Source organism: Indicator indicator, chromosome Z, assembly GCF_027791375.1.
Source record: "Indicator indicator isolate 239-I01 chromosome Z, UM_Iind_1.1, whole genome shotgun sequence".
NCBI lineage: Eukaryota > Metazoa > Chordata > Aves > Piciformes > Indicatoridae > Indicator > Indicator indicator.
This window is the reverse complement of record NC_072053.1, coordinates 8,498,120-8,518,909: the sequence shown is the minus strand read 5'-3', so window position 1 is coordinate 8,518,909 and position 20,790 is coordinate 8,498,120. Positions and strand designations below refer to the sequence as shown.

The following is a 20,790-nucleotide window of genomic DNA, read 5'->3' as shown; positions in this document are numbered from 1 at the left end:
CCCTCATACATCACAGAACCAAAACAAAGCAATGTAAGATCTGTATTGTTTTCATTAAAAGTGCTGGTACTATTTTATAGTAAGATAATTTAAATTTTGATGCCTTCATAATGCTAATAGGGGATATTTTGTGGTTTTGTATCAAAAACAGTTTGTTACTTAACTTAATCTGTTCTGCTGTAGTCTATGCTTCAAAATGCTGTTTCTGTAAGGGTTCAGACTTCACATCTTGTCCCGGAGGAAACTGAGGCTGCATTTGAGGTAATTAACGAGAGCAACTGCAGTCAGGGGCAGAGGTTACTTAAGACCATAGCATCTGCAGCATGAGCAAAACCCGTCCTTGCTTGAAACCAAACTGCCACAGGACTGTCGAGGAAGCAAGTGAACGGCTGACTCTGCTACTTAGCCTGTACCATTTCTAATAACGATCAATAAAGTTAACAAAGCGGCATTTAGCTGATTTCTTGTTACTTAAAAAAGACAACTTTTCGGTGGGCGTGCCTCGGCTTCAGAGCTTCTTGGAGACTCCCTGCAGCCCCCTTTCTGCGGCAGCCGGTGTGCCCTGGCGGGCCGCCGGTTCCGGTTCCTGCGGAAGCACTCCCCGTAACCTCCCTCAGCGGCAGGGAGCAACGGCGTTCGCTGTCCGCCGGCCCGGAAGGCGCCGGGCATCTCAGATCAGGGGCGGGTCCCGGCAAGGCGATGGCAGACGAGGCTCAGGGTAAGAGCTGTGTGGCGGTGACTGGGCCTTCTGCGGTCCCAGTCCCGCGGAACAGGGGCGTGGGGCCCGCCCTGCCGAACGGCGGAGCTCTCTCTGAAGTGAGCTCTCCCTTCGCGCCGTCGCAGGCGCCTGGAGCCGGGAGGCGGTGGATCACTTCCTGAGGCTTCAACGCATCGGAGCGAGGGACGGGGCGGCCGTCAGGTGGTTCCACGCCGCGAACAGCAAGGCCCGAGTTGTGGAGGCCGCAAGAAGTAAGTGTGAGCCGCGGGCGGCTTTCCCTGCCTGCGGGCTGCCGCCTTGCGTTATGGGAAAGGTTGGCGGGGAGAGGAGGCTCTCCCGGTCTGGGACTCGGTGAGGCGTTTCACAAGACGGTCGTGTGCGAAGGCTGACATGGCAAGCAAGGTTCGGGGGTGGTATCATTTTATTAGGCGAACTCGATTGATTAGTCTAGAGCCCAGACCGCTCCCCATAGCGGCTGAGAGGAGTTGTTTAGTCTGGAGAAAAGGAGGCTGCGGGGAGACTGTCCCTCTACAACTCCCTGAAAACAGGTTGGAGACAGTGGGGGATTGGTCTCATCTTCCAAGTAGTAAGTGATAGGACAAGACAAAATCGCCTTATGTTGTGTCAGGTGAGAGTTACGTTGGACATTAGGAAAAATTTCTTCTCCAAAAGATTGTGAATCAGTGCAACAGGCTGCCTAGGAAAGTAATTGAAGCACCATCCTTGGAGATACCGAAAACTTAGATGTGCTGCTTAGTGAGATGATTGAGCCCTGGACTTGGCAGTCGTGGGTTAACAGTTGGACTTTGTGATATTATATATAAAGGTCTTTTCCAACCTGAAAATTTCTATAATTCCAAGCATGCTGGCCCTCCGGTGGGTCAGTCTTTCAGATCTATTAATAAAGCTCATTTTCCCTCATCAGCAGTCCAGAGCCACAGTTAAGGAGTCTTCTGGTTTCACACACTGGAGCTAAGCTTATGTGGAGTGTTTGGCATAGGCGAGCACAAACCCACTGCAAATAAAACTGCTTTCTCTGATGTAGTCGTATTTGGGTTGAACCTCAGCTCTCTGATAGCCAGCCTGGACAACAGGAGCCAAGTTGTCCCTGTTTCCTACTTGGTCTCATGGTTGATCAGCCTTTCCATTGTGCTGACACTTCTGTTTGTGGAAATTACTTGATCAAACATCTCTCCCTCTTTCCTTCACTTTCTTCATTCATCCCTCCATCCAAAGAGGCTCAGTATCAGTGCTGTTAGAAGGGCAGCAGGTGGTGGAGTAAGTCCTCATGGGAAACTGCTGTAACTCATGCTGGCTTTGCCCCAGGTGCCAGCCTACCAGCTGCAGTGCTGCAAAGGTAGGTATTTGCTTGTGACAGCTTTCTCAGGGCTGTGCTGCGAAATTTGTCTTGCGTTTCTGAAACACTTAAGGATTCCCAGGAGGTTTTGGCCTTATGCATGTGGATCTTCTTCTAGGTCTTTGTAGGATGGCTTGAAATTGTGTAATGTTGCAATACACAGAATTAATATTTCTTAGATTCTATAGGACAATTTTATTACTGCTTTTCCTTCTGTTCAAGACATTTAAGTATTTCAGGTTATTTGTGAGCAGTTAATTTAAGTGGATTTTAAGTTAGTTTATGTGAATATTGGAGAAATATATTATTTATGTAATTTTCTATGTAATTTGCTTTATATTGTCCTTATAATAATAATAATCTTTTCTTATTACTATTTTATCTAAGTAACTGTATGTTAAATTTTCTGCAAAGCTGGAAGCACTGCCCAGACTCTCAGATGCTTCTCGTTGTAGGAAGCTGTTTTCAAGAGCTTGCAGCATTTCTGGAATTTCCACTCACTTGTCTTCTGTTTCAGCTACCATTTGCTCTGCAGATGTTGCTGGTGAGCTGGATGACTGGTTTTTTGGGTTTTTTCAAATTGTGACCGAGATGGGTTGGTCAGTTCTGAGAATAAGACAAGGGGAGTACTCAGTCTCTGCCAGTGTTAAGATCTTCTGGTTACCTTTTTTTTCCACTTAAAACAGGCTTCCAAACAGAGACTTTTAGAAAAGATTTGAAAGGTAGCAAGAGTGGATTCACATTTTGGATATTCATTTTGCTGGAAGAAACCACCCGTGATTACTTGGCTAAATGTTGTCTACAGAAACTCTCATATGCTGGTAGATTGAGTGCAGTCATGGAAATACCCAAAGGGAAGCATGTCTCTGGCTTCATGTGTAGCAGTTTGTGCTGGGTGACGTTGGTGAAATGTGCACAGTCCAGTGTAGAAAGACTTGGCCTGTAGTTGCAGCTCTGAAGCAGACACTGCCACTACTGGATTTGCTTCTGTTAGAGCATTGGGATTTTTAAATCAACAGGTGATGTTCACATGATAGAAGCAGATGTTCTTCTTCGTGGTGGCCAGGGAGAAAATGGAGACCCTATCATGGCTCATCCACCTGAAACAGACAGTGACATCACATTGCAGGAATGGCTACAAGAGATTGTCAACACAGATAAAGGCATCAAGCTGGATTTTAAGAGGTATCTCAAGACAAAAAGAGTTTTGTATTGTTTGCATTCTTACTAATTAACAGTTTTACCAATAGCACTAACTATTCTTTGGTGACAGTAGACCAAACTTTCTTCTTATTGTGGAATTTAGTGCAATACATTCCTTACTGAACAGAAAATGAGTAAATATAGCCAGTATTACTAAATGAGTTGCAAGAATGAAAGGTTTAAACATGTTTCAAACAAATAATAATTTAATATTTAGTGAATTAGTTACTGAGTTGCTCTTGAGCAAAGTTCTTCCATCTGCATAACTGAAATAATAGTGCTTGTCTGGAGAGCTCCTTTGTCATCTTCTGCAAAGAAACTGTGGAAGAAAATGGGAAGTCAGACCATGGCTCCCAGGCTGCAAAGGGGGTTGAGTCCCCTTGTCTCTCTGCCTGGCAGCACATGGGTCTCTTCTGCTGTCACCCAGCATTCATGGTGCCATTTGCTACCATAGAAGGGAAATGAAAATGCCAAGGTTTTTAAAGGAGCTTGAAAAGCTTGCTGAAAAGCCAACTCCTGTTCCAGGTCTGCTGAAGTTCATGGCAATTTAAAAACGTTTCCCAAAACCTGTGTGAGTATCTTTACCTTCCCAGAGCTTCCCTGGCATCCCAAGTGAGATGAGTTGTGTTTGCTTATCATCTCCAATACTAACAATCTAATGGGGACATCTCAGCTTAGGAATTAGGTGTACTCCTTTGAGTATATGATCTCAAAGCACACATGATGTGGTAGATTTCTTCAGCATGTTTCCTAGCACAAAAAGTTGTCTTGCTTTTTGTGTTGTAATGTGCACATATATATTGTAGTAAATTCAGGTTCTTTGGCCTTACTAAATTTTCAGTGCTTCATTTATCATTTTAACTATTAGCTCTTTCATTGTCTTTAGTGGAAAATGCACCTGAAAACCCCATGAGATGGCCTTGAAAAGTTTGAAATGGGTTTCAAAATGAGCTGTGATTTCAGACATACTCCTCTGAAGCTCCTAACATCAACTTTGTCCAAACTTGCACATGCAATGTATGTTTTTGCAGCAAATGGAGAAGCTACCTCCACATCAAAGCCTAAGTATGCTATTGTAAAAAAAAACAAAAAAAACCCAGGCAAACTAAGTTATTGTAAAATGTGATTTGTTGTGTACCTGTTGTTCTGTGTAATGCAGTCACAGTTTTTATGTGAAAGTTCATGAAAATAAAAAAAAAAGTGGGACCAGGCTAAATCCTTTTATTGTTATAGAATCTGTAAGTATCTGCCTGGGCAGAGAAGGGAAAGGACAAGAGAAGTAGGTGTTTAGGTTTACTTGTTGAGTTTATTGTTTTGGTTTTGCAGCTTGAATTATCGTTTAAATTAATTTGAGAACATCTACTACTCACTTTACCAAAATGAATTTCCAGCTAAATGCAGCACTGTTAAAAGGCTTTTGAAGTTCTATTGCATTATAAGTCTTAATTGTATAAAAGCATTTTAAAAAAACACAGGCAGACAGAGCAGATACAGTCAAATGTGTGATAACAGAATTTGAAGTTCTTCTGGATAATATCTCTTAGATACCATTGCTGAAGTTTTGAAGATTATTTCAACAGCATTTTAAAAAATATTTTGTATATTTCTCCTGTCAGCTTCCTTCACCGCATAATTGCATTTCCTGCTGGCTTTATCTGCAGGAATTAATGTGTCCTGCAAAAGGACTGCAGAATCCCACTCAAAAAATGCCAGTCATTCCAGCATGGAGTCAGCAACATGTTTGAAGTTTCCAAATACCATGCAGTCAAAAACAGTGCTGTCAGGGCTTTTTTGTTGTTGTTGTCCGTTTCAAGAGATAATACTTTAGGCTTTTTTCTCTTTATATTATCTTGTACTTTGTAGCATAAAGGAAGGCTTTCCACTGGCTTTGACCATCTCTTCTGTATGGGAAAATGCGAACTGTTCGGGCCTCAGACAGGATGAGAAATATTTCAGCCAATATTGTTATCTCAAGCCATCGCTAGCTTTTCTCTGAGAAGACTTGAGCTACTACTGACTAAAAGCATTGAGCAGAATTCCTGCCTCTATGCAGCTTTTTTAACAACACAAAAGTTAAATTGCACACAATTACTTTTCACAGGAAACAACACAGTATGCTCAGAGTTTAGAGTAACAATTTTTGGCTTTAGAGCTAACTTACTCTCATCCCATTTTGGCCACAGATCCTGACCCAGTTCATCTGACTTCATTGAGAGTCAGATTAGGGAATAACTTGGTACAGAACCATCCTTACAAAACAGTAGGAATAGTTGGTTGCCGCTATATGTCCCTCAACTCAGGCACTGCTGCTAAGGCAAGCATCAGTCCTGGTATAAGAAACTGGAGATACGCACCTAGGATTTGGGAAGATAAAATGGCCTGGAAGTTGGGTCAACATGGTAGCAGTTAACCATCATCTCTATGGCTCAAACAGCCACCTGTGGAGCATATATTCTGTGGTTTATATCTGAGTACCGCAGAGCAGTTGTGGTCCTCTCTTTGCTCTTCACAGTGCCTTCTGTTGATATGCTTGAGGGTAGGAAGGCTCTACAGAGGGACAGATGGACAGGTGGTCAGTTGTATGAGGTTCAACAAGGCACTTGGGTCACAGCAACCCCAGACAATGCTACAGGCTCAGGGCAGAGTGACTGGAAAGCTGCCCAGCAGAAAAGGACCTGAGGTGCTGGTTGACAGGTGGCTGAATATGAGCCAGCAGGTAGCCAAGGCGGCCTGTATTAGGAACTGTGTGACCAGCAGGAGTGAGGATGTGATTGTGCCCTTGGTCTCAGCACTGGGCACCTCAGGACACCTCAAATACTGTGTTTAGTTTTGGGCCTCTCACTCTTCTCCCTAGTAGCAAGTAATAGAACAAGAGGAAATGGCCTCAAGTTGTACCAGGGGAGGTTTATGTTGGATATTAGAAGACATGTCTTCACTGAAGGAGTTATCAAAGGCTGGAATAGGCTCTCCAGGCAAACGGTTGAATCCTCATGCCTGAAGGTGTTGAAAAGGCACCTAGATACGGTGCTAAGGGACACGGGTCAGCATCAGACTTGGTCAAGTTAGATAATGGTTGAACTTGATGGTCTTAAAGGTCTTTTCCAAATGAAAAGTTTCTATGATTATTTTTCTGCTCCTTTTCCTGGTGGTCCTGTGACACCCAGAGGGACCAGTTTGGATGTTGAACAGGGAGACTAGCTGGGGAACATGAAGAATTTTCTGTAGGCTCGCACCTTGTCAGGTCACCACAAGATTTTGAGGAAAAGATAAAGATGGCTTATTTAGAGCTTTTCACAACTCACAGGATGAATATTAGTAACAAAATCACAACTCTGACCTTAATGATTTTAAATTTCTGAATGTTAATATAGAGTGTTAATTAATTTACCGTGAGAGGACAAAAAAGGTATATTTTCATTCTTTCCCCCATTATTCCACTTTTCCTTTCCTTGCCTTCCACTGTACTGCCACTTCAGTGGGATAGAGAAAGGTTATTGTTTTTCCTTCTAGTTCTGCTTTTAGCTTTGATTTGAGAAATCAGTGAGAATGTGTGACAAAGGTGCTTTGTTAAATGCTTACAAGTGGTGCTGCATTAGTTGCTCACTTAATAGTGAACATATGATGGGCAGAGTGCTTCATGCTGCCCTTACTATGCCACATTCCTGAGCACAGAAACAGCCACTACAGGAATGTTAGACCTTGCAGTGGCTTCCTAAATTAAAAGCTTTCCTATTAATTCAGTGCCATCTAGGTCTTAACAGGTCAGGAATCAAAAGAGCTGTGAGATGAGAGCCACAAAGTAGTTCATATTGAACAGCAGAGGGAAAAGAGGCTTATGTTACCTTCCACCAGCAATAATAGTCACCTTGTGGTTGAAAGAGTTCTCAGCCTTTGCTCTCTGGCTTACGTATCCATCTACATATGTACTGTACATTTCCCATCTTCATTCCAAGTGAGGTGTCTCATCTCACCTGTCTGTTACTGGTACAGTCTAGAAGCTGTGAAGCCTTCCTTGGAGCTTCTTGAACACATGAAGCAGCATTTGAGGCGACCTGTTTGGATCAATGCAGACGTCCTGCCAGGGCCTAATGGAAGTAATGCTGCAGTGGATGCAAAAAGCTTCCTTGACACTGTCACTTCGTTTTTCCCGAACGTAACCTTATCGCTTGGATGGACGACTGGCTGGCACCCTGACAAACACAATAAAGGTAAAGGTAGAAGATACAATGTTTACACTGCATAGTCTGTTTTCTTCTAACTCATTTCATAACTGGTTAAAGATAAGCTATATGCCACCTGCCAGTTTGCAAATAATAGTGAATATAAAAAGAGTTATTTGCTGCTGTGTATTTGATAGTGTTTTGTAGCAATTACTTCAGTGCTTGAGTTGCAGCAGAAATGTATACAAAAATACATTTTTGTTGTTAAATAGTAATGTATTCCTCAACTGCTTTGGCCATACTGAGAGATTCTAGGGGACAAATTGTTTAAACCCTATTTTAGGTAGTCTGGTCTCTGAGTCCTAGGAGCATTGGTTTGGTAATGGGAGTTCTGGCACACTTCCTTAAGCAAAATACGTTAGCTGGAAATTCAGAAACCTAAGTGTGTGCTTTTGCAGTGAATAACTGAAATCAAATTGTAGGTCAGCATTGTTTTTAACATTTAATTTCTGTTGAATAGTTGAATTCTTGCAATGAATTTGCCACCCACTACACTTTTTAAAATCTCGTTTTTGAGAATCTAATCAGAGGGTTTTATGCTAATCCCAACTTGAACTTTATCTTAGTGTCCTTTTCACAGCCATCCTCTCATAGCTGCTTTGTCAGGGTGTTTTACTGCAGTGCACATCCATTTGAGTGCAGTAGCCAATATTGTCTGTGACTACAACAGCAAAATCACACACCTTTCCAAATTGCCAGTTGTTCATTATCAAGATTTAATATTGTGTTATGATGATTTTATTTAATACAATAATTTTATTAAACTGTGTAGTACACTGTGCAGAATACTTCCACTGCAGTAAAAAGCTGCTGGAAACAATTTACTTGAAATATTTTATTGAGCAATGTTTTATAATAAATGTAACTTTATCTCCGTTCTAAATTTCAGTTCATGGTGATGCTCATCAAGGGTGTATTGTAAGACAGCTTGTTTGATTCCAACTACAGATTGCTGTTTGCCCAACAACATTTGGGTTTTGAAGATTTGGTGTGTTAGGCCTCCTCAGTCATGATATGTGTTCTTGAGAAAAAAATAATAACTGTTATTGAAGTCAAGATCTTCATAGCCTGCAGAAATAAAAGAATGAGGGGAGGGTAGTGGGTGTTGTCTACCTTGACTTCAGCAAGGCTATTTATGCTGCCTCCTCTAGTTAGAGGTCTGTGACAAGTGGTGACCCCAGGGGTCACTTCTGCGTCCAGTCCTGTTCAATATATTTGTCAGTGACCTGGATGAAGGGATAGAGTGGTGGAGTCTCTATCTCTGGAGTCATTCAAAATGTGTGACCTGCTCTAGGTGAACCTGCTTTGACAGGAGAGTTGGACTAGATGATGTCCAGAGGTCCCTTCCAACCCCTACCCTTCTGTGATTCTGTGACTATCGAGTATCATTTTAATTAGCTCCAGTGCATGTAAAAACATCGACAGCAGGTGCTCGAAGCATTTGAGATCACTTGATTTTAGCAGTTTTTAAGTATAAAATGTTTTACATGCTTCATTCAAGTATAATTTGAAAGCTTCTCTTGCATTCGTTCAATTTTTTTTCTACTTTTTTCACATACTGTCTGGGGTTTTTTTAAAGGTCACTGTCAAGTTACGTCTAGTCTATGTTGTAGTGAATAGCAGCACTTGTTTTTTAGAGAGGGAGCAAAGACATAATTTCCTGGACATTAGAGAATGTCACATTCTACAAGCGTATGTAAAAAACACTGCAATTAACAAAATTCTTCTCTGGGACAATGACTTGTTTCTAATGATTTTGCAATTTAATTTTAGGGTTATATCATTTCCACAAAACCCATATTTGCTCTTGCATTACTTTTCAGCCTAACCACTCTAGAATTCATTGTAGTGATTGTGTTTGTGAGGAATTCTTTGTTGGTCTTTGTTATAGGCTATGACTGGGTGATGGTGACAGAAATGGCTCAGATATGCAGTACACTGCTCCAGCCTGTCACTTTCCCTGTAAGAGCAGCATTGGTACCACAGTCAGTATCTGAACTGTGTTGGTTAATGCAGCAGTCAGAGAGGTAAGTTTGAGGGCCTTTGTTTTCAGCTTTCTTTGTTACAATGTCACATAATTGTTTATATTGAATATAGCACACTTATGTGTACATACTTACTGCAGTTACTTTGAAAATATTTTTTTCATTTGGTTTACCCCTTCAGTTCTTGCATTCCTTCAGTTATTGTGTTATACAGAAGAGCTCACTGTTAATTTCTTAAAAATCATAACACTTCAAAAGCTTCTTTTTTAATTACTATAGGTAGTGTATAGGCTTGTAATCCAATTGCATTATAAACATTTCATAAGACTAATGTAGTTGAATGTTGCAATTTGGAATTAATTAAATTTAAACACATTCTATAAAACTTTTTAATTAGGTAAAGTATCTGTATTTCCTGTAACAATGTGATTAAAACCATTGAAGGTGATTTTTAGGTTGGACAAAGCTGATTTTGCTGAGGTATTTGAAATGTATTCAGTGGCTTCCAAACACTGACTTAATATTTCCCTCTAAAAATAATTACAAACTCATAACCATTTCATAGAAAAAACGTATTTACATGCAATGGAATGACAATGAAGCCTCCTTTGTACATACTGACTTCTACTCATCTCTTTCACCTGCTTGCTTGCTTACACTTTATTAAAGCTGTTCCCTAAGCATCAACCGAGACCAAAGCCCAAGACACAAATATTAAGACAGTGACTTGTATGAAAAATGTCTAAGTAATTAGAGACAACAGGGTGAAAAAGACCAAAGTGGGTTTTTTTTACTCATTTTTAGTGGTTAATTGAGAGAGAAACTGAAATTAAACATTTCAAACTGGGAACTTAATTTCAAATTATTGTTATGCTAAGAGTATGTCTTGTGAATTGTGTTTGATACACCTATTTCTGGCAGTAGGATTTTGATCCAGCAATTGCTTTTGCCAGTAACTTGAAGTTACTGAGGTGACAAGACTGGAGAGTCTCTGTCTGTTGTAGAACTACTGCAAGGTAGAGGATGACTTGCTTGGGTGTAGAGGGTCGAGGAGGGCAGAGACATATAAAAATGATAGTTCATAAATAGTGTCTGCTTAACTTTGAAATGTGAAGGAGGTGAAGGTCTTGGTATTTCATTACATTCCTAAAATAAACATACCATAGTCATAAATATTTTTAGAAGCTTAGTAGTGCAGTGTTGTTCTGCTTGCGTGCTTTATCATAAGATAATAACATATCTTTTTTTGTTGTTTGTTTTTCTCCTTTTGATATAGATACAGCCTCACAGTTTGGACAGGAAGGGAAGATGTGTATTCTGTGGAAGATTTGCTTTACATCCGAGAAAACTTTTCTAAAAGTAGAGTTTACTATGATATTTTAGAGCCACAAAACTCTGAATTCAAAAAAGCCATAGGAATAGAATAATAGATAGAAAGCTGGCAATCTCTAAATATGAAGATTTCATAATCAGAGAAATGGATTTTCCTTCCCAAAAGAAATGTATAGAACATAGCTATGGTTAATGGAGGAGTTTTTGTATAAAGTATACTCGAATGTAAATTTAATGCCTTCTTTAATAGGTCAGAATTGTTCCTTACACATCATATTTATGTTCCCTATCATTCACTTGAGGGGCTTATAAAGGGGAGAATGGAGCCAGCTAATAATTGTTAACCAAGGCAGTAACCAGCTACTAACTGATCCTGTGTTCACCAGAGTCTATGGCATCCTCAATCTCTGCCAAAATCTCTTTTTGCTTTTCATAGAGGAGGAGAAGAGTCAGGACTGTACTAAGTACAGAACTATGCAGTTCCCAAGGGGATTATGTTGTACCTTACCTTGATGCATGTTTTTAATGCTACTGCAATTGGTAATGTTCCTACTCCTAGCCAAAAGAAAATTGTTTAGGTAAGTGTGGAGAGTTGGATTTGTGATGCCACACAACTGCAGTGTGGCAGTTTGCATTCCACACTATGGCTTGTGTCCATGCTTTCTGAGCCATCAACAAGATAGTCCTTGGATTATGAGAAGGCTGAGTTGCAGCTGTAGCCGCACTACAGGAAGTGCTGTGGCAAACAACACTCAAAATGAAGAGTAGTGAAGAAACTGGGACGCAGAAGATTCAGCCCCAGAATGAGGAGAAACTTCTTTACACTGAGGGTGACAGAGCACTGGAACAGACTGGCCAGAGAGGTGGAGCCTTCTCTGCAGACTTCTTGTGTGGCCTGCTCTAGGTGATCCTGCTTTGTTGCAGGGTTTGGACTGGATGATCTCCAGAAGCCACTTCCAGCACCTACCATTCTGTGGTTCTATGGTAATCGTGCACTGTGATGGATTACAGCGGGGCGCTATCACAGATATAATTGAAAAAACTATGGTGCTTTATAAGAGAGAAGTGCTGGTGGTTCTTTCAGAAGTTTGAAACTAAATTTGAAGAGATCTGTGAAGTATTCTGCTGCAGTCTTTCTGAAAGCCAGAGGCAATAAGACCAAAATAGCTTACAGCAAAACAGTTGTAGCATGTTTTGTGGTAGCATGTTTATTTTCAACATCCTCCTGGTTTCCGTTGAGGAAAACTAAAATCATAGCAACCCTGCTTATCACCTGTAGGAAGGGTCTGATGTATATTTCATTTTATGCATTTTTTTATTCTTTTGCTCCTTCATTCCTTAAAGTTCTGCCAAGCATTACAAAGGTATGGGGCATTTTTTCCACAATGACAGATGAGATTTTCATTTCTAAACGAAAGCTGATTCTGTGAAGAGACACTGTCTTGTCATATTATTGTCCCTCTTTTCCCATTTCTCTCAATATGATTCCCACAGGAATTGTGTTACTTCGATGTTTTACATAACACTGGACAGGCTAGTATTAAAGAGTTAATTACAGCAGTTTGTGTTTCTACAACTGTGTTGCTAGAAATGATAGAAAAATTAGTTATAACTTATTAATCCTAAGCCTTGAAATCTAGACCTTATAGTGGTCTTCCAGTACCTGAAGGGGGCCTACAAGAAAGCTGGGGATGGACTGTTTGCAAGGGCTTATTTTGCTAGAACAAGAGTGAACAGCTTTAAGCTGTTCCCCTTTTGTGTCACCTGAGATAAGACATGCTTGGATAAAACAAGGAAATGCTTTTTCCAGTTAAGGAAAAAGAAACCCAACAAACTATCTAGTTGTACTTGAGAATTTAATTTACACAATCAGTCAGTATGAATGACAGTAACCAAGTCCAGTTTGGCAGCAGGATTCCTTTTAATTAATTGGGAGAAATGGCACTGGCAATATGATCCGATTCAAACAGATTTAACCACTTAGTTTGTTACAGCATCTCTTTTTCTGAGCTTTGCCTGCGCATTTGGCTGTAGCATTAACCATTAATTATAGCTAATCGTAACTATGGAAAACATTTGAAATACTTGAAAGATCTTTTTCTAACCCAGATCACTGTGACTGAATCAGGTTCAGGAGCTGCTGTTTGAACAGGTTTGCTTGCAGATCTGATCACCCAGTGTCCTTTTCTGAATGATGACCCTTTCACCTAACTCCTCTTCAGGGAGAACAGGATATATGAATGGCCAAAGCTCCATGTAGACCAAAACTGCTTTGAATCTGTGGTACATAGAATAAACTAATAAGAAATTGTATAGCTCAGAGGATATTTTTTTTTTTTTACTGGGATATCCTACTTGAGCAAGAAATACTTCAGGGACATCGGCCAGATTTTGGAATCAAATGCAACAACTGCATTAGCCAAAATAAGTCAGGCAAGTGTCTCAATAACTGAATTTGCTTTTTAGGAACATAAAAGGAAAGTGTTTGAGGACACATTGGTGTGGCCATGTTCATTTATTGAATGAAAGGTGCCATTAAAGAGCACCAAGGCTTTTTTATTGCTCTTATTGAGCACTTTATGAGTTCTAGGCTTGGTCCCTGTTTCTTTTTTTGATACTTCTGGTCATTTGGAAAGGACAAGATTATCTCATCATCCTCTTGTTCCAAACTTTATGTAAATGTTTGGGACTGGAATGGACTCCTAGATCTTGTTTCAGCTCTTTGTTGCAGGCAGTTACATTTCTTGACTTCAGGGATTTCATCTTCTAGTTGGTTAGGCCTTTTCACTTCCACACCTGACAAACTTTTGTATTACTTCGAAATCTTTTTCCCACTCACCAATTATCACTTGAAGTATTAGAATTTGTTAAAGCTGGTTAAACTGTCTGGATGCAAACCACCTTGTGGTTACAAAAACTATGGAAAGTCTCGACAATGATAAGATTATCTCTACCCATGAGACAGTAGCTGCCCCAGCGTGGGGGGGAGGTGGGGTTGTGTTGGAAAGGCCCCCTGGAATGTGCAACAGAGCACCTCCTGGCCTAATAAGCCCAGCGATGTGTAGTGGTGTGTGAACAGGTGGGAGGCAAAGCCGGGGGCGGAGGCCCAGACTGGTGCCGGACTCCTGCAAGCACACAGGAATATGCATTAAGACACGCCCCGGGAGGTAACACCTGGATGACAATGTGACTATGGTGAAGGAGCAGGGGAGCTGCAAAAAACCTGTATGAAAGTACTAAGTTCTGCCTGCTCAGCAGAAGACGAACTCGCTGAAACACTGCACACTGCAGGCTGCTCAGAGGAGGGAAAAACATCACAGAACTCAGTTGGACCTCTCTTATCTCCTCTTCGGCTAAGGGCAGCACAAGCCAGACTTGGACCCTGAGACATGTCTCTCTTCCTCTTCTTTCCTCCAAGCCGAGGAAGTGACTCAGCAGCACCCTCCTCTGGCCAAAAGCAGAAAAGCATCTTGGGCGAGATAATGTAATTCCTTTCCTGCTCTCTCTCCATTTTTTCTGTCTCCCTCTGTCTCTCTCTCTGTTCAGTCTCACTTTCATAAATAAATTCATGTGAATTTGTTCTAATGCTTGTCTTTGTACAGATGCCCTCTTCCTGAAATAAGCTGTGTTAACAGCGAGTTTGCTGATGATACAAAACTGGGGGGTTGGCTGACACCTGTCAGGCTGTGCAGCCATCCAACATGACCTGGACAGGCTGGAGAGCTGGGTGCAGGCAAACCTCATGAAGTTTAATAAGGACAAGTGCAGGGTCCTACATCTGGGGAGAAATAACAACAGGCACCAGGGCAGGTTAGGGGCTGCCCTGCTGGAAAGCAGCTCCACAGAGAAAGACCTTGGAGTGCTGGTGGACAGTAAGTTCTCCATGGAACAACAATGTGCTCTTGTGGCCAGGAGAGCCAAGGGGATCCTGGGATGCATCAAGAAAGGTGTGTCCAGCAGGTCTAGGGAAGTTCTTCTACCTCTCTACTCTGCCCTGGTGAGACCACACCTGGAATACTGTGTCCAGTTTTGGGCTCCTCAGTTCAAGAGAGGCAGAGAACTGCTGGAGAGAATCCAACGGAGTGCCCCGAGGCACATTGTCAGAGAGTATTTCTTGCATTGATACTTTCATCCTTACTAAAAGATACTGGGAAGTGTTTGGGCACTTTTGTAAAGAAACGTTTCTTTTCCATAAGCTTTCTATTAATTAGAAGTATTTTTCTGCCACAAAATTTAATTTTTTGACATTTTAGCTGAAAACATTTTTGTTTTTGTCTCGACACTCAGAGACGTTTGTTATGGTTTAGTTTGTTCATTGTTTGTTGCAAGAGTATTTGCTTATGCAGTAATTTCTTGATGCCTGGGCTTATCTGTGTATTAGCTTGTTGTATTTACTGTCAGTTGTTTAAAGGTATCTTTAATTTATCTTTAGTACTAATAAGCAACCCCATGGAGGAGCAAGGGGAAAAGGATGTGGGGATCCTGGTGGACAGAAGGATGACCATGAGCCGGCAATGTGCCCTTGTAGCCAAGAAGGAGAGTGGCATCCTGGGGTGTATTAGAAGGGGTGTTGTTAGTAGGTCAAGAGAGGTTCTCCTCCCCCCACTACTCTGCCCTGATGAGGCTTCATCTGGAATATTATGTCTAGTTCTGGTCCTCTCAGTTCAAGAATGACCTCAGGGAACTGCTTGACAGAGTCCAGCACAGAGCTCTAAAGATGATTAAGGGAGTAGAACACCTTCCTTTTAAAGGAAAAGCTGAGAGAGCTGGGTCTCTAGCTTGGGGAAGAAGAGGCTGAGGGGTGACCTCAGTCATATTTATAAAGATGTGAAGGGTGAGTGAGAGGAGGACGAAGCCAGGCTCTTCTCAGAGATGCCCAATGATAGGACAAGGGACAGTGGGTGTAAGCTGGAGCACAGGAAGCTCCACATGAACATAAGAAAAAACTTTTTCACTGTGAGGGTGACAAAACACTGGAACAACCTGCCCAGAGAGCTTGTGTGGTCTCCTTCTCTGGAAACATTCAAAACCTGCGTGGATGTGTTCCTGTGTGACCTGCTGTAGGTGATCCTGCTCAGGCGTGGGGGTTGGACTGAATGATCTTTTGAGGTCCCTTCAAACCCCTAACATTTTGTGATTATATGCAGCAATGAGGGTTGCTGTGTGACACCCAACCCAGGGGGTTCTGTTAGTCTTTCATTCTTTGTCTCTCTTCTGGGCCCTTGCTGAATGAGTTTTGGTGTATGCCTCAGGAGGGAAGTAAGATGTTACTTTTACAGCTACGCTTACTTCTGCTGTGCCTTTACTGCATTTTACCCTAATTACTGCATCATTACCCTTTTTGTAGGTTGAGGAAAACACTCCACAGTGGGGTTACTCCACATTGCACTAGGATGTTAAGGTCTCCCTTCCCTTGGACAGCAGCAGCTTCTTCATTAAAGCCCTTAACAGAGAAGCATTACTTTTTATTATACTTTTTAATTATACTTTTTATTATACTTCCAGTAAAATTCAAAGTTGTTGTATCATCCTCTGAGTTTTGAACATCTAAATACTTGAGGCAACTGTATGTTGTTTTTAAATATCCTTACATTCAGATTGGTTCCCTTGATCATCCTGTCATAATAGATGTTGCTTTCACTGTCTAATTGTGATTCCTCCCATCACGGTAGCAGCAGAAATTGCCTGTGCAAATTCATAATCTCGGTGGGCATCTGCCCAAGAAGAACTAAGATTTGTTTTTATAAGCTATTCTCATTATTGCTTTTTAAAAAAATGTGTGTACAGGTTAAGTTTATATTTTAAAATGGCCTAACTTTTGAGGGAGAAGGCTGTAACTTCTGCCTTCTATGGCAGCTTGTCTGAGTGTTCATCTCTGCCAGCTGATACGTTCAGGGAAAAATACAGGAATTAATTACACTTCATCAGCATGTGTCTCTGTCTGGATTTCAGAAATTTGGGGATAAACTGAACTGTATACAATTCTTAAAAAACAAAATCTTCACTGTTCAATGTCATATTTTACTATGTTTTTTTAAATGACTAATCATAAATTCATTTTTTAATCTGCTTAGAGAGAAAACCTCTGAATTATGATTAGATCTGCAGTGTGTTGCTAGCACAGGAGGTGCCTTCTTTATGGTCAAATTTAAAATAGTGGGTTTGGCTTGCTGAGTCCTTTAGTGCTTCCTTAGGTGTTGAACTGATCATAGCATGGCTTTCTAAATCTCATTTCCAATGGGCACTATGGCTGAGACAAGCTTTGAGCTGGAAGTGGGAGAAGACCTCCAGAGGTTCCTATCAGCTGAGATTTTTTTTTTTTAATGATTTAATTATACATTTCACCTGCCACATCGTGCATACTCCCACAGAGGATTAATATGGACAGAGGAGGAGTTTTAAGTAATTCTTCTGTAATTCATTGAGTTTGATTCATACAAACTTGCTTTCATCTTTGTTGAGCTTGCAAGGAATTTGAAGTAAAGAATTTGTACAAAGTAACTTAACTGCTTCTGTCACCAGAGCACCTTGGTCCCTTATCCAAGTCCTGGGGTTCTGTTGCCCATTCTGCAGCAACTAAAAGCAAGTTTATGCTTGGGTTGTGTGACATGCCAAAGCCAAGGACCTTCCTATGAGGTGTGTGCCTTCTTTCACTCAGCTGAATCCATCATCAGCCAAGGAGATGCCCATCCCAGATACCAGATGTCCTTTGAAGAACAGGAATTTTGCATATGTTTTTTAATAGGGCTAAGTTGTGTAGAGGTCTATAAGACCTATTGTCTTTTACAATGAATTAATAGCTTGGTATTTTATCAGAACAAGTAATCATTAAAGAATTTTATGTCTTTCACCAAAAAATTGAAAAGGAAGAAAGAAGAAAAACAAAAAAAGGCAAAACCTAAAACACAAACCCCTGAGTTTTCTTAAGATGTATCAAACTGGATCTTGAAGGTATTGCACTGACAATAATACTTTAAGGTGAAAATGTGCAGCTGGGAAATATTTTACAAAAGGCATTCTTCCCTCTAATTCTGGATATCACTATTAATAATGGAAACAAACCAAAACAACAACTTGTCCTTTTTATGTATACAGTGTGAGTGTTCTTAGCAGGATGGTTATCTGTGACTACCATTAGCCTTTCTGTATCTGGTCATGCTCTTGTTACATGAACAAAATGACCAGCTAGTGGATTAATGGTTTACTAGTGTAAGAATCCAACCTGTTGTTAGTTGGAAAATTAATTGGTTGTACTGTGTAATAGATGCATAAAAGCTGCAAAAGGGTGATAAGGAAAAACAACAGTAAATTAATGAATGATTTAGTTTACTATTTTTCTTGTGCAGATGCATTGAATTGTGGCAATATTCTTTTTGACGTGCTGCATAATTGTAAAAGACAAAAATTAAAACAACTCCAAATGCCTTTCTCCTTACAGAAAAATCAAGCAAAAAAAGGACAGGAAAAGGCATTTTGAAAATTGTACTTTGTACATCATGCCTTAAACAAAGCCTTGAAAACTGCCTTTCTACAGCATTCTTGTGCACTGACTTGCTGTTCTGAACTTCCTTAAACCAAAATGTGAGGGTTTTCACCATTTTTTTTCACTGTTTGCCTAGAATTTGCTTTCATTGTATGGTTGCATAGCATTTTGCAAGGAAGATGTAAACCAAAAGTAAAACAGATGTTTTCTCCCTTTCTAAACTTATCACCTAGATTTGAAATCAACCATCTCCTGGGTGGTGTGTTTTACTGAAAACTGTAACTTACGTGGGCAGGAATTCTTACACACAAAGCACCACTTCCATCTTACATAGTTTAAATATGTAAGGGGTTTATGTCATTAATCTTTCTGTAAATTAGAGTGGATGAGCCTCACTAATTTTTCACTATAAGGTGTGGGAACTGGTCCAAATGGGTCTCACTGGATCAGAAGCCACAGCTCTTAAAAGAAAACTGGCAAGGAAGAAGTTGCAGTTTGTGGTTGTTTCTTGATCAAGATGAAGTGAAGTTTGTGAAATGTTTTATGTTGGGGTAAGCGTGGAATTTGACATTAGAAATTCAGGTCTGGCTTCCAATTCTTTGCTTAAAATATATTATGGATGACTGGTGAGTTTTAAGACTTCAGATATGGCAGAACTGTATCGCCACTGAAGTGGAATCACAGTAGGCCAGCAGATGGAAAAAGTCTTTCTCAAACAACACTTTGTACAAGTTTAGCTATGTTGCATGAAAGTGTTCCAGTTTTCCTGCATAGAGACAACCCGAGAAAGAAGGATCAAGTACCTTTGGTAGTGAAAGGACGTGTCTATTTCCATATTCTCTGAGTGAATGGGGGGAAAATAACTTTTATTCAGGCATTGTTAACAAGAGCAAGTAACAACAAACATTAACGTTAATCTTTCACATTACTTCTGCATCAGTATTAAGCACAAAATAACTGGCAACACTACAGAAGAACTGCCACTTCTCAAGACATTTGCCATTTTCCTTCATTCTCTGAACATTTCCTTAAAAAGTTGCTGTTTCACTTGAGTAATCCCATATATGCTGTTAATTGCAAAATCAATACAGCAGAAATTTGGCCTTATACCTTCAGCAAAGATACCAGTTAGAACATCTGGTCTGTTGTCTGATCTTTTCTTTTCAGGTTTGTTTGTTTTTTTTTTTTTTTCTGGGGGGAGGGGTGATGCTTAACATATGTTTTTAGTTTCAAATGTTTATATTCATTATGAGATCAACAAATTGTAATTTCCATTGGTAATATCATAAAAACCTTTGGAAAGCATATTTATGTCTGTAGGGGCCAGATGGTACTCAGTAATACTGACATATGTTGTTCCACATAATTTTGCTGCCACAGAAAGGTTTCCATGTAATCCTTGTTTCTACCTGGTACATGCAAATGCTGATCCAGCAACATCTCCTGAAGTAAGAGGCAGAACCTGAATGGAACCAAATAATCCATCACTTCCATGTTTCCACTGGTATTTAACTAGCTCTTAAAATGTAGGTAACTTCACTTGTGGAGCTTTCTCATTTCTGTATGCTTAATGTGCAAACTCAGGTGTTTGGGTTTTGTTAACACAGGGAGGACTTCTTATTTCTGTATGTGCAGAGGCTAGAATTTGCAGTTTGTAAATGACCATGAGTCTGCCAGTGGCTGAACAGTCCACCTCCAATTAAAAGAAACAATGCTTTCGTGTCTGGTATTGATTGCTCTTGACAGTTGAGAAACTAAACAATCATATTTAAGTAAGCCAAGTAATCACATCTAAGGCAACAACCATATCTAAGTAAGCTAAAAGTACGGTGCAGCACTCAGGGCTGTCCCAGCTGCCACCAGAATGCTGCACATCCCCAGCTGGCAGAGCTGTGACAGGAGGAGGGCAAAGGACATCACGACTTTTCAAGGCCTGTCTTTTGTAGGGAAGCATTGATTCTGACAGTTGCAATACACATTTGCATCTTTGCTTATTCCAGCTACCTTTGTGAGAGCCTGGCCAGAGAATCTACAGCAATAGCATCTGCCTTGCAGCAGCTGTCACTGAACAGTGGAGGAATTTTGCTGCAAACTTGACTTTAAGACTTAAATTTGTTGTTTCAGGTCAGTGCATGACATACAACTGTGTAGAGATGTAAGCCACACACCTTCCCTTTCCAGATGTCAAATGTTCCCTTATATGCATGTTATGAACATTTTAATATTTTTACATTAAAAACATTTTAAAAAGGTATTTCCAGAGACTCTGATTATGATCCACATGAAATTGTCTTGCACTGAGGGCAAAGCTAAATAACATGACAGAGATTTATTAGGTGGTGTCAAACTGGATAAGTTTTGACTGCAGCTGCAAGAAGGCAGATAGCACCCCCTGTGCATGCTCAGGAAAACAGTACACAGAAATGCACATCCTACAGACAGTTTCAATACACTTAACTTCTGTAAATTATGATGAAACAGCACAGTATCTC

General features: G+C 40.5%; 1 protein-coding gene across 1 annotated transcript; it reads left to right on the top strand.

The window, feature by feature from the left end:
- The first annotated feature begins 323 nt into the window (after positions 1–323).
- FAM151B (family with sequence similarity 151 member B) lies at positions 324–10,915 on the top strand. Its single transcript, XM_054397224.1, has 7 exons — positions 324–409; positions 481–603; positions 818–969; positions 3,095–3,260; positions 7,269–7,486; positions 9,390–9,525; positions 10,760–10,915. The coding sequence occupies exons 1-7, from the start codon at positions 324–326 to the stop codon at positions 10,908–10,910; spliced, it is 1,032 nt and encodes a 343-aa protein (XP_054253199.1). The 3' UTR covers positions 10,911–10,915.
- The last annotated feature ends 9,875 nt before the right edge of the window (positions 10,916–20,790 follow it).

What these genes read in the sequence shown, in the direction of transcription:
- FAM151B (XM_054397224.1), top strand. Translation starts at nt 324, where the DNA reads ATGAGCAAAACCCGTCCTTGCTTGAAACCAAACTGCCACAGGACTGTC. An exon ending in ATCAAGCTGGATTTTAAGAG is followed by an intron (nt 3,261 to 7,268) that starts GTATCTCAAGAC and finishes TTACTGGTACAG; the next exon opens with TCTAGAAGCTGTGAAGCCTT. An exon ending in TTAATGCAGCAGTCAGAGAG is followed by an intron (nt 9,526 to 10,759) that starts GTAAGTTTGAGG and finishes CTTTTGATATAG; the next exon opens with ATACAGCCTCACAGTTTGGA.